We start from the raw sequence: 14565 nt of genomic DNA, 5'->3' as shown, positions 1-14565 counted from the left end.
AACAATTTGTCTGTTTTCCCCAACTTCATTTATTTAAAGAAAAATGATAATTCAGTGGAAGTCAGAATTCAATTTCCTGTTTTCTTTCCAAACAGTAAAATAATACCATTTCAAACTGCATGCCAGAGTTGTACAGAGTTGTACATAGTTCCTAATTGTACTAAGTACACAAGAGACTAAAAGCTTTTATCCGTTCATCTCCCAACTTTCCCCAGTCTGTGGTCCGTCTTGGGATCAGCAATAATTGCCTGAACTGCTACGATGGCTTCGTTAATTTTCGTTTGCAGCTCTCGGAGCTCCTCTATATGCAGCAGTCGGAGAATTTGGGCGGCTTCATTGAGAACAGCATCTGGGTGAGTTGCAGAAAGAGAAGCCATATCAAGCATTTTCAATTGACACCAAGGGCCTAAGAGAAGTTCAGCCTAAGTTAAGACCAGCTTTCTGTGCTGCTAGACAGGGACAGGGTGCTCTGCAAAACCTCGCTCAGCCAAGCTGGGTCACTATGGAGCACTCTGAGTAGTAATTTAAGTGTACGTGGGGCAAAAGTGAAGCCAGACTGGTGGAGTCCCAGGTCATCTGGCCACTGCTTACAAAATAATCTATCAGGTCATGATAATCTATGAGATTTTGGGGTAAATTAAGCAGCTCAAACAGAAGGAAGCAACACAGAGGGCCTCTGCTGGCAGAAGCAAGATTTACAAGCCAACAGTAAGATAAATTCCTTCTGCTTGCAAACGTGGCTGCCATTAAAAGCTGTTATTTAAACACTACTCTGAAACAACATATTCCACCAGCTAAGATTTATGCTTTTTTTATTCCAAAACAAAATGCTCAGGAGTGCTCGTAAATAACAAACGTGGAGGGAGCAATTCTTTCCACAACAGGCTTTCTTTACTGTACGCATTATCTACGTATTTGACAGTAATATACTTCGTCAAAGGCAAACACCACTATTTAAAAGTAACATTAAGAGGGCTGCTTACCTCCCGTGTCGAAACCAAGAATGTGCTTTTCTAAAGCAACAGGCAAACCCTTTAAAAAGAAAAAAAAAGCATTAGAAATGTAATTTTACACATTTGGAAAATAAGTAATGCAGCGGAGGACACTTGAGTTTTGTTTCTACAGACGTGTGTGACAACTTCACAAAGTCACCATGCCGATTAAACAAGTGCCCTTGTGTCCCAAAATGTCAAACCCAGAGCCTTAATAAAGAAAAATCTTCATGCTTAATAATCCCCCTACTTGTCGAGCAAGCCCCATTGGATACACGCTGCCCACATTCAATCCTTAAAAGGCCAATACAGCAGAACTATGATGCACCCGATCCAGCAACATCGCTCTATGCACAAAAAAAACCCCCACAACTTGTACAAACCCAGCTGGCTGAGAAACTATGGCCCTAAAAGAGCTGATTTGAGAGCTGTAAAAATTCTCTGTCATCAAGCTGAGTTTCTCAAGCACAGAACTTGCACCCCAGAAGGATTTTTCTCCAATGTTAAGCTTAGGAATAAAGCTAAACATTCGGTTTTTCTAAACGCTTGGTTTATTGAGACAGTACAAGGAAAAATTTCTTAGTGGTCATTTATAAGCATCGCTCTCTTTACCCTCTTCAGCTGCTAAACAATCCCTCACCACATTTCAACATGCACATAAAATTAGATTTAAACAATGCAAATCTTAGAATTTGCTTTTATTATACTACCTCTACCTTTTTTTCAGCATTTGCCTTGCGTGGCAAAACCACTGAAGTTCAATACCATTTGTTTCTACAATGATGATGCCGTAAATCTCCTAAACTACCAGGACTTCTTCTGAGGGCTTTTAAAATTCTGTGTTGATCAAAACAACACAAACTAACTACAAAATGCTGCCTGTTTCCAAAAAGTTGGTTCTTTTCCGTGGTCTTTACAGTGATCTTAAAAGTACACCTGCATTGTTTGAATTTAAACAGTTTGTTGTTAAGAACTCACCTTCAAAGAGATTCTAGCAATATCGGACCTCATATGTATATTTTTGAGAAATCAGGTTTATGATTTAGGCTACAAAGACCCCCTTGCCACCCCTGTGTGTTCTCAGAGCTGCAAATCATTGATTCAGTCTCTTTTTTGTGGATGAACTCCCCAGGGCTACTGCAGGCAGCTCCAACATGGAGGGACCACAATGGTACCCTCAGAGGTGGGATTTTGAGTCACCCTGGTAATACAACATCCCTCCTCCCACCCTCCTCCCGCTACCCCCATATTTTAGCTCCTTTTTGGCTGGTGGAAACTCTCTGACAGAGCAGATCAGCTTTGCCTGAGCCCCAGAGCAGGGGTCTCAGAGCAGGCACTGGGATGTTAAGGCTCATTTGCACCTCAGCTTCCAACAGGGAGAGAAATCAAAAGCACCTTTAAATCCGTAACTACACAGACTACTTCACTTCATAGCCTTATTCCCAAAAATTTAATTTAAAACTGCTGCACAAAACACTTGCAATGGGCCTGACCACTGCAGTCATCTCCCCCATAACTGGAGTGTCAACAGCAAAACAGATTCCATGAGAATGGAAATCAAAAAATGCTTCCAGATTTCAGAGTAGGGGGAAAATGCGCCCACTTTGTTGTGCTTTTAGACATGTCCCAGGAATAGCCTTTGGGAGCATCCTTAAAGTGATCCTGAAGGGGATTGTTGTACTTGATCCTGCCCAGGACAAGCTCAGCAGGCCAGGAAAGCCCAGCACAGGCTGCATGGCTGTCAGCATAAATCCGAATCCTGTCTAGATACTGAGTACGCTGAACTGCCAGCCATCCAAAACATGATCTAAAATATAACAAGTGACATGTCTTATCTTGAAAACTGTACCTTGACAACCCAACAAGAAAAATCTCATTTTATCTGGTACATTTAATCCACAAGCGCAGCAGTACAAGTTTCCTCAGCATAGTCCTCATACATATCCTTCACTTGGAGAACATTTCTGCATCTATTTCATCTTTTCCCCACTCTATCTTGGTACTTTCAAGAGTGTAACTCATGACATTTTGTACATTAAGTCATCTGCCACGTAGCAGTCAGAAATTTATAACCTGCTTTCACATACAAAGTGTCACTAATTAGTATTTGGGCCATTAACAAGACAGACAAAATCAGAAGCAGTTTATTTTTCTTCTCCCATCCTGTGACCCGTCTATCCCCTCTGCTTTTAAGATTTCTTCTTCATTCACCTGGTATGATGTTGATAATCGCTGCTGGCACAGACAGCACTGTTTCTATCCCTGTCTTTTCTTCACCCCACTAAAAATTTGACATTTCTAATGAGAATAAACTCCCAATAACATCGATCACATGAGGCGATATTCCAGCCTATGACTTAACGATGCTCTGAGGATCTACTGAGTATGAATTTTTTGTTGTGGAAAAAAAATCACTGTTCCTCAAAGAAGCCAATTCTGCCAAACTCACAGAAAATCCCATTTTGATCCCTGCATGTCAGCTGTGCAGCTATGTCAACAACAACAAAAAAGCAGCTTTTTGTTAACACTAGTTATAGAACCTAAAATGACTACAGTGGTCCCAGCTGCTTTCGTATTTTCCTGCTCTTTTTAACTTTTTTTTTTTTTGGATATACAAGACCAAAGCTTTGATTTAGTGTTCCAATGCTTCTGGCAATTACCGCACTGCAATTGGGAGCACCTGCGATTGCCAATTAGTAAACACCATCGGCAGTGTTATAATAAAGCAAGTGTGGACTGTTCTGAGCAGCTGCTGGAAGAGATGAAGGGACTTGTAGTTTTTGACCAGGGACACATCTTTAGCAGGGACACATCCAAATGTGCACCTGCAAGAGACGCTGCCTTCCCCCTGCTGTGCCCAAGACCCAGCATCAGCAGAGAAAAAAATGCTGGAGAACAGGGATGGTTAAGAAATTACAACCTGAAAAAGCCCAAAAATTCCCCAGAATATCTTACAAATACACAGCTTTGTGGGTAGAAAATAATTCTGCAAATTCTGATATTTAAGTGCAGAAGTTTCCTTCACCATTCCTTTTAGGGGAAGAAGGAGTTTGATGTCCAACATCCCGTTCCTCAAACATGTATGGGGTTTATGCATGAAGCAAAACACTCCATACAAGGAACATTTCGACCTCTTAATGCAGCCAACGCTGCCAATTCCAAGGAAAAGCCACCTCACACATTTCTTCTCACACTGTAGGCCTGCTGCTCTGAACAGCAAGAATAATCCTCTAGCAAATAAGATAAGAGAACAACTATTTACACGATATATCGTACAGGTATATATATTTGTATTCAACCAAAACAAAAAGAGCTTCAGGTATCCTCCATAATCCTCTGGTGCTTTTACAATCAGGATGGTAAAGACAAAGCAAGTTTCCACCCACCTCCTAATTGAGGTATTCAAACAGAACCGGTTTTGACCGAGATGATGGATATTTACGCCTACATTTCTTTACTCGATATGGAATAATTAACACCAGACATTGCAGCGTGTATACAAACCTCCTTGGACTGACTGGCCTTCGCTATGGCGTCCTGCGTCAAGCGCTCTTGAACCAAAATGCGAATTGCCTGCGAAAGAAACATTTAAAGACAAGAGTAATTAATTTATGTCTTGATACATTTCCCAGCAGTTCCAAAGGAAAAGGAGCCAACATTGCAACCTGGCATAACCTCAAATCCACAGTTTTGTGAAAGACTCTTTGGAAAACTCTCTCAGACCTTAAACCTTTTCAAACAGCACTATTCTTTGCAAGGAGTGTCTCACACAGGTGGAGTCTCTTGGGCTGTGGGAAGACAGCTGAATTAGAAGAGACAAGGACATCACTATTAATTTCAGCCACAACTGGGCTGCAGCAAAACAGCTTCTTCGGGAAGAAAATCCTGTTATCAGCATCTTTTAGTAGGTGCTGAACCACCTTCCACAAGCAGAGAAGCCACGAGCAAGGTTTTAAAATGACCGAGAGCAAAAAGGAATTATTTTTAGACAGGAACAAGAACAGCCTTGATTTTAACAATCCTGCTGCTCATCTGTTTTTACTGGCTCCAGTACATAGCATGAAATCGTATCGGAGCTATCAGTTACTGATACCTACAGCTGTAAATGCCTCTAAAAATAACGGAGGGAATACTTCCACCAGCAAGAACTGGGTCTGTCAAACATATTCCTCAGCCTTTCTCCGATGAGCAGCCAAATGTGACAGAAGCAGCCTTACTGCTTCATGTTTCTCCCCCAGGATTTCTCTCTCTGTTTTGGGCATGATTAAAGTCAAGATGGTATCAGAAAGCTGCCACTGAATATTCCAGAAATCTTTCTAACTGAAGGGAGTAGCCTGCACAGAAGAGTGAGCTGATGAGGAGTTTAAATACCAGCAATGAAACCAGACCCTGTATAAGAGAGTTTTGAGTGCCTTTTGCATTCGAAAAGGGATATCCAGCTGGGTTGCAGAGATGCTTTCTGATCAACTTGCCAGATTTAAATTAATAAAATGGGACTTCAAATATCTCTCTGCTCACTCTGGCCAGATGTCTGTGGCACATTTGCACCCTTTGGCCTTCCCTAAGCATCCACTCCTGATTGTTCGAGCTTGAACAGGGATCATAAATTCTATGCGTGTGCACTGCAAACCTGCTTATTGTGGTGCAGAGTTCATAGTTTCACTGACACATCCTAATAGCATCAAACCCTGAAAACTAGCAGTGCCGTTGTTCACGTAACATGAGTTGCCATTGCAGGAATCTATTCTCACTGTAATTAAAAACAAGAAAACTCAGGCTGGTGGTTTTATCCAACCACTTCTATCTGAAAGAAGTGAGACTAGAAATGTGGAAATAGTGACAAATATAAATAAATTTATGCAGAAAGCATATTCTGTTTTCTCTTTGAGTTGCTAGTGCCGAACTAATAAAGTTTGCTCAGCCTCAAGACAATCCTGTAAGAAGAACTGAAGGAATTCTGTCTAATAAGGGCTGAGCTCATCCTGCAGTTCCTCAGCATCACCATCCACAGGTCACTTCTCTACCTGATATCCCTTTTTCACTGTTTTTTGTAGGGTCTGAGGTTTTCTTTTTTGGTAAGGGCTTGATGTAAGAGATCTTCACTGCTCTTTAAAAAATGGCAAAGGATTTGAAGGCTATTTTGGGGAGGCAAAGGGGGATACCATATGGGAGAGAATGAGAAAATGGCTGATGGGATAACTGCAGGCTGATAATTCCTTAGGAGACCAGGCTAACACGATAATATTGTTCAAACATATCTGCTATAAACTGACACACACTATATAAATTTCAATACCCACAGCATTTAGTTTCTCTAAAATAAGTTTAGCAAATATCACAGCTACTGCAATGAATGGGCCTCACTGCTTTTTTCAGTGAAATGAGTTTATTTTGGTGCCAAACAAAACTAAGCTTATTTCCACATTATGACATGGTCAAGCAGGAACTCAGGATTGCTGCAGTCTCAGTAAATACAGAACAGGTTCAACCCAGGACTTACAGATAACTACAGAGTTCTATCACCAAGTCAGAAATTTTCTCCAAGTCATATAATAGATGCTTTAGAAAAATAACTTGCCTGATTACTGCATTTAAAAGCCACAATGAGTTGACTAAATTAAACTGACTTCAGTAATGACAAGGAGTAAACAGTTCGTAGGACCAAGAGACAGCTGTTAACTGTGGCACCTCCCTCAGCTGGTCGTTTTAAAACATCCTTTGCCTCAGACCCTACTTTTGCAAGTTTTTCTTCATTTCTAGCACTGGAATGCAATATTTTCCTTTGATTATTATGCTCAATATTTCTGAGGTGGATTAAAAACACAGAAAGCAGTACTTCAGCTAAGCTAGAGCACTTCAAATTCTGAGCAACAGTTCTCAGTGTTGGAATTTCAGGAACTCAGCTACAATTGAACTATTTACCAAGATAATTATCCCTGCATTAATTTCCATGATTTATATTCTGGATTCTTATCTGCTTGAAGAGGCACATACAGGATGAGTTTTACTTTCTATGTGTGCCTGAAAAGTCATAGTCATCAGTAACTCTGCACCACAAGCTATTACATATGTCCCAGCCACTGGGGAAAAGAAGGAAGAAAGAAGGTCTAACTCTGAAACTCACCTTAAGCATTACCAAGTAATCATCATGTCGCTGAATTTGAAGCAGATTAGCTAAAGCCATCACTCCAGCCTTGAAATCAGGATTATTCACTGTAAAAATAATAATCATCATTAAAAATATAAACTAGTTTAATTGTCTCCAAAAGATAGAATTGGCTTCCTGACTCCACAGTATTGGATCGCTGTCTTTTTGTAAAAGGAGCAATGGGAAAAGACTTGGGGGATTTATGACTCATTTTAGCAGCTATTTTCCACCATTTCCTTTTATTGTCAATGTGCCTAGAGGTCAAAAAAAAAAAAATCAGAATTATTATGAGAGAGGTACAGCTGGGGAAGACAACGCCAGCATATAATATATGATAGTATTGAGGTAAACAGTCTGCCATCATGTTTCCTTAGCTGTTTTTTTTAAAGATATGGTCAAAGGCCTCTTGTTATTTCCCCCGACAGTAAATACTCACGTTTTACAGAGCTCTCTAATATACACCCTTTAGCTGTTTCCTCATTGCCTGATGTTAAGAGCCCTCCTAGCTTATTCACGTCTACTCAAGTCTCTGGGCACCTCATTCGTTTTCCCCAACAAGAAAAAATTCCACATCACTGCACATCCAGATACCTGGGATTCACACAGAGTAGTTCCTCTCTCCTTTAGTAGGAATGCAGACAAGTGCAAACAACTCCAAGTAACTTTTTAAACACTCTTCACAGAGAGGCAGTTTGACCCAGCAGTACAAGAATATACAAACCCTGCATTCCTAAAGCTTTAAATGGGGCGTTAAAAACTTTAACAGCTTAAAATTCACGTATGATGCATCCATACCATCAGTTGCTGCACACTTACCATCCAAGTTAATCAGTGGTTCTGCATTTTTGGCTGTATTGTCAGTATTTTTAGCACCATCAGGGGTAGAATCTTTATACTTGTCAGCTGATAAATTAAAAAAGCAAATAAGAACATCATTAGAGCCAACGACAAAAAGCTTAGCACCAAGCTGTAGTTCGCAATATCTGTATTTTTGGGGTGTGGTAATTGCCCAAGAACCTTCTGGGCTTATATTTTGATGCTCCTTGCTAATGCTGCTCCAGTGAGCTCTCATCTGCGGAGAGCTCTGCTATGCCAGAGCAGCTCCACACTTACGTAGGGTATTACGCTCTTGATTAAGGTTCTTCCTACATGCCAGAGAGCAGAACAAGCTGCACCTTACAGTTCCATCACTTTTAAAGTCCATCAGTTCAACTAGCATTGGCCCTCTGTCTCCATGAGCAGCCTACATAGAACTACAGATTGAAGTTGGTTCTGACCAGTGAGTAAAACATTTCCAGTGAAGGCTTCATCTTACAGACTGCAAAATTAATGTACAACTGACACAGGGGTCTTTCAAGCCTTTTGAGGACCGGACCTCCTGGCTTCTCTATCTTCACATAACCCTCAGTCCCAGGCAGCTCATTTTCTCCATCATGAAGGACTGAGGACCAGCACTAGAGATTTCAAGTATTTATTAATATATCCCATCCTTGTCTCAGGCAGAGCTCAGCCCTGCAGGAATTAAAGGTAACGGAAAACTGTACTTCGGCTGTTATGTTTGCCACCAGTAATTACATTTGTATCTGCACTCTCACTATATGGAAATGAAACTGCTGCTGACTGTTGAGATTTAGCTCAGCTTTTTTCATGACCTTGCCCTAGTTCCCAAGGGTTCAGGATCTACTCCCTGTAAAACAAGGGTCTAAAAATAACTTATTTGAATAAATGTAGTACTAAAGTAAATGCATTTAATATCCTTTAGAGTAAGTTCTCATAAAGGCTATCCCACAGGGAGAAGGGTATAAATATATACAAAGGGTTTCGCTATATCCAGAAATAAAGTAATAAAAGCACGTGTGCTACTGCACCATCCCACAAGAGCTGAGGAGAATCAGTTCACATCTGAATATGGTGCAAAACCAAGCAGATTAAACTGTATTTAAGAAAACATATATACTTTTGTCATTGTCTTAGTTTGACAAAAACTTCATGAAATTAAATAGAAAACCATGCTTCCATATTTTGAAATATTAAATAAATTCACTCATACCATTATCTCCATACTCGAGCCTAACCGCTAAGCCGAGAAGCCAGTCCACTGTTTCTTGTCGTTCTTGTATTTTGAAAGGACAGTTTACGTCTTTCATATACTGAGGAGCAGAAAGAGGAGAAAACAAACAGATGTTATTGGCCTGTATAATTAGCTAGGAGCAGAGAACTGTTCTGTAAATAGTTACAAAGATAGTCATTAACAAGAAGCATCACTTTGAAATGTTCTGCTGTGGCATCTGATCCATCTGAGGCATTCTGGAGTATTCCAATCCACTGCTAACTTGAGTCCGAGTTTTTTTAATAAATGCTTTTTAATAAATGTTATTCACATTACTGTCAGACTGCAACCAGAGAAAGCAAACATACTGTGTAAAGTGAACAGAGAGCAAAGAAAGGGGTAAGTGGAGGCAAGGGAAAGGGCAGAGAACAAACAAATTACAGCCTAGACTTCCCATCTAAAGCAGGAAGGAGGAACAATGCTACCTAAGGGTTCCATAATACTGATATTGGGGTACGACACTGCCTTTAAACCACCTGGACAAAAATCAGAGGGTTCTGAGGAGCAGCAAAAATAATTTTCCCTTTCTTAGGGATTCTGTACACCAGGAGATGGGACATCATCTCTGCTCTTCTGCAGCCAAACACAGGACCCAGCCCAACCTGCTACCAAGAGTCCCAAAGCCCAGGACACAGTGACATTCTGCTGTGTCCCTTTTCTGGAGGGAGAGAAGTGCCACACAGCCTCCGCTCCAGCAGCACAGGGGGAAAAGGGCACCAGAGACTGAAGAGCAGGAGCAGGGAGGAATTCCCTGGCAGACACGCAGAGAAGGACAGTCTGGCCAAGTCAAGACAGACACCACTGACACCCCAACAGCACCAGCAGCCAGTAATTCTAACGCCACATACATTTCTGTCTATCAGAAAATGTTTCTGTAGGTGGTATCAGAATACTTTAGGCTCCCCCCTGCAAAGCATGAGCACTGCAACTCCAGTCCCCCTGGGCAGTGGGGAAGGCAATATGTTCCATGGGGATGAAAAAGGTGAGCTGAATGGGCACCGAGCACTGCAGAGCAGCATGTTCAGCTCCTCACAGAGCCGTTTGGAGAGAAAGGAGATGGGAACCAAGCAGGAAAGCTCAACAGCAACTCAAAATGCTCCCAAGTGATGGCTGCTTGCCATGCTCTCTGTTCGCAGCGGAAAATCATCTCTTTGAAAAAACAGGAGGCGCAGAGATGAGCTGCAGTAGCTTTCTTCCACACGCTTGCAAAGCCTACAAGTGCATTAGCCTGATCCATTTTCCCTTTGGTACTAATGCAGCATTAATGTAGAAAAAGTCGTTCATTTGTAGTAAATTTTCTTTCTACTTCAAGAGCTGAATCAAATCAGGCAAGAACCAGATTAGGATGGATACCAGCTATTGCAAAACCACAGCTGAGTGAAAATTATGTGCAAAGTATGCTATCATCTTAACTCCTACTGTTTGGCTTCAATGATATATTGAAATTCCTAGAAATGTAGAAGTTCAGAGACAGGACAAATATTCAGAGTCATTTATATTCAATAACTACAGCAGCTATTAATCGTCATTTATATAAGACACCCTCATAATTTAAAATTGTGTTTGAAACAACAAGATACCTTTTCAAATGATTTGGGCCAGTCATCACTGTGTATATTTCTCAAATTCCCTCGGTCTTCAATCTTGTAATGTCTGATTTTCTGGTCTTCCAGCCAGACAATAAAATTTCTGAATTCCGTTTCATCTGTTAGGAAAAGTAAACACAGCAAGAATTAACCCATATCTTAAGGGCAAAATTCCAATTCATACAAATACTGGTACCCTCAAGCACTTTCATATTTTACCATAAAAAAAAGATTTATCTAACACTAAAACTATGTATTCCAAGATAACCTCTGACCAAAACTCAACACTGAGTGTTTTCCATTTTTTTAGTCACTTTGAATTGGTTATGGTTGACTGACTACACTAAAAGGCATCACACAACTGACTGTTTTTACTGGAAATACAGTTATATTAAGCGAAGAAGGAAAGGAGAAACAACAATAGAGAAATTCAGTTCCTAACTCTGTTTTCTGGACAAATACGTTACATGCAGCAGTAACCCCCCGTCTCTTCCAAAAAGCAATACATGCAACTCAGGACTGTGCAAAGACATCTTCTTCCTCCACTGTTGACTCAACTTTTTTTTGGCTGTTGACCCAACACCTCATTATTTGGGAGCTCGAATTCCACAATACAAAGACTGAGGTCCAAACAAAGCAATTAGTCTGCACCTGCGCTTCAGTGACAGAATTAATTTCTGGACACAGCCCCAGGATTTCACTGGCCTCTCAAAAACCAGCTGTGATATTTGGGATCTGGATGAGTTTTAAAATCCTGAGTTAATGAGTTTAATATCCTTCTACATCCCAGAGTGGGGGAAGCACACTATTTTTGCCCATCAGGGATAAGAATGATACATCTGCTTCTAAAAAAGCATCTTCTAAGTAATGTAAGTGCCCTACTTTTGTCAAATGTGTTGTAATAAACAGAGACGCAGTCACAACACAAGTCAATAAGATATTTTAAAACCTCTACACTGCCAAAATGAACCTTTAAGCAATAAAAGAACGTTAACTATAAGAAACATCTCTTGAAAGAGAAGCACTGAAGAAAGAACAACCTATTAAAAGGATGATCTGAATCCTATAATTGATCACACTGGAAAAATACATTTGTTACAGGGCACTTTCAAGCAAGTCTAAAAAAAGCATTGCAAAAAAAAAAATCAAACAAAGTATTCATACGTATCAGTACGTTAGAAAATTGATCTAAATCATGTTCCTAGACTACTCTTTGTGCGCAGGACACACCAGGCTCCAGGCAGCTTAAGGCTACAGCTGAGGAAGTTTTCTGCGTCACAAGTGTCTCCTGTCCCTTGCATTACATAAACCACAACTCCTCACGGGAGAAGGCCAAGAACAACAGCGACGTCGTCCACGCCTGGATCACATCTCTGCTTTTGCTCTGTTTCTAAACAACACTCAAAGAACCACTGAATCTGAGCAACTGCTGCTATCATACCATGGTTTGGGTTGGAAGGAACCTTAAATATCACCTAGTTCCCATCCCCTGCCATGAGCAAGGACATCTTCACCAGCTCAGGTTGCTCAGAGCCCCGTCCAGCCTGGCCTGGGATGTCTCCAGGGATGGTTCATCCACCACCTCTCTGGCCAGCCTGGGCCAGGCTCTCACCATCTTCAGGGGCAACAATTTCTTCCTCATGTCCAGCCTTAATCTCCCCTCCTTTAGTTTAAAACCATCACCCCTTGTCCTATCACAACAGGCCCTGTTAAAAAGTCTGTCCCCATCTCTCTTATTAGCCCCTTTTAAGTACATGAAGGCCACAATAAGGTCTCCCCAGAGCTTGTTTTCTCCAGGCTGAACACCCCAACTCTCTCAGCCTGTCCTCCCAGCAGAGCTGTTCCAGCCTCGGATCATTGCTGTGGCTCCTCTGGCCCCTCTCCAACAGCCATCAACCCTTGTCCTATCACAACAGGCCCTGCTAAAAAGTCCCTCTCCAGCTTTCCTACAGGTTCCCTTTAAGGTCCCGGTTTTCCCGGCCTCACCTCGGGATTCTCTCCGAACCCCGTGCTCCGAGCCCAGAGCTGCCCTCCTGCCCAGAGCCCAGCGGACCCGTCCGGCCTCAATCCGCCTTCCCCGCGAACCCCCTCCGGGAGACAAGAGAGGTTGGAAGGCGGGAGGTTTCCGAAGCGCTGAGGGGAGGGGACGGCGGGCAAAGGCCCGAGAAAGGCCCTGAGGGGAGGGCAGAGGGGGGCCCAGGGCCGTCGGTGCGTGAGACGAGCGGGGAAGTGACAGAGCAGCGGCCCCGCGGAGGTTCGCCGCAGCCGCTCACCCCTGCAGTTGAAGCCGGCCGGGTTGTGGTAATCGAGCGCCGAGAGCTTGCGGCGGAACATGGTGCCGGTGCCGCCGGCGGAGCCTCCGCTGACGGGCCGGGCCCAGCCACTCGTCTCCCTCACGCCGAGCCGACGGGAAGGAACACCCCCCGCCAAGTTTTCTGCTCGTCCATTGGCCAGCACACTTCGAGCGACAGCCTGTGCGACCAATCAGAGCGCCGACAGGACTGCCGGGAAGGGAAGACGCCCTGCGTCTAGTTTTATTGACACGCCGGCGGGCAGAGCGTGGAAGGAGGCGGGGCCTATGGCAGGGGCGGGGCCTATGGCAGGGGGTGGGGCCTGGACCCGGCCGGGGCTGGCAGCAGGGGAGAGGTGATCGATGCGAACTGGGTTTTACTGGAAGCGCTGGGGAGCATTGTGTAGTACAGGGGAACACAGGGCTGCACTGGGGAGCCCTGGGCAGCACTGGGGCACATTAATTCTACTGGGGAGCACTGGGCTGTAGAGGGGAGCACTGCACTGTACTGGGGAGTACTGGGCAGCACTGACCTGTTCTGTGGAGCACTGTACAGCACTGGAGAACATTGAGCTGTACTGGGGAGCACCGGGGAGCACTGGGGAGCATTAATTCTGCTGGGGAGCACTGAACTGTACTGGGGAGCACTGGGGAGCATTAATTCTACTGGGGAGCACTGAACTGTACTGGGGAGCACTGGGCAACGCTGACCTGTACTGAGAAGCACTGCACAGCACTAGAGAACACTAAGCTGTACTGGGTTGTACTGGGGAGCACTGGGCAGCACTGGACTGTACTGGGAGCACTGGGGCAGCCCCACAGCACTGCCCAGAGTTACTTGTGGGGCCAGGGGGCTCAGATCCCCCAAGGCCCTCTGCCCTCCCCATCTGCCCCACGGACCCCCAGCACCAGCTGAGGGACAGAAAGGCTTTGGGGGGCTCAGCCCCGTTGCCCCCACATCAGGAGATGACAGGACAGGCACCCCCAGCTCCTGGGCACACTGGGGGGATTTTGCACTAGGGTTGGCCCTGTGGCCACCTGTGCCCCCACATGAACAGTCCCTGGTGCCCCTGAGGGCATTTCTTGGGGTGGGTTGTTGCTGCAATGGGAATTTTGCTGTCGGCTTCGGGGGAGGGAGGAATGTTGTGCTTCCACCCCAATCCACTACACTTGTAACACCACACTCGGGGGCGGGCACCAAAAAGTCATCACAAAATTGGGCAATAGCAGAACTGAGCTTTCTGAAAGGGAAAAAACCAACCCAGCAGAGAATCATAGAACAGTTCGGGTTGGAAGGGACCTTCAAAGTTCATTTGGAAGGGGCATTTGTTTTCCCCGTGTCATTTGCTCTCCAGACTTGAGAAAAATGGCCTTTTTAATAGTTTTTCAAACTACGGGTGAATCATCCCAATTTCGCACTGATCCCCAGCCCGGAGCTG

General features: G+C 43.6%; 1 protein-coding gene across 1 annotated transcript; it reads right to left on the bottom strand.

Annotated features, from left to right (window-relative positions):
• Positions 1-5: 5 nt before the first annotated feature.
• On the bottom strand, positions 6-13269 carry RTRAF (RNA transcription, translation and transport factor). Its single transcript, XM_065838035.2, has 8 exons — positions 13110-13269; positions 10831-10955; positions 9191-9290; positions 7957-8043; positions 7117-7205; positions 4497-4565; positions 984-1032; positions 6-349 (listed from the first exon to the last, which is right to left on the bottom strand). The coding sequence occupies exons 1-8, from the start codon at positions 13168-13170 to the stop codon at positions 195-197; spliced, it is 735 nt and encodes a 244-aa protein (XP_065694107.1). The 5' UTR covers positions 13171-13269; the 3' UTR covers positions 6-194.
• Between the last annotated feature and the right edge of the window lie 1296 nt (positions 13270-14565).

This window comes from Patagioenas fasciata, chromosome 5 (genome assembly GCF_037038585.1).
Source record: "Patagioenas fasciata isolate bPatFas1 chromosome 5, bPatFas1.hap1, whole genome shotgun sequence".
Lineage (NCBI taxonomy): Eukaryota > Metazoa > Chordata > Aves > Columbiformes > Columbidae > Patagioenas > Patagioenas fasciata.
Note: the sequence above shows the minus strand (reverse complement) of the source record. Positions and strands in the feature narration are given on the sequence as shown.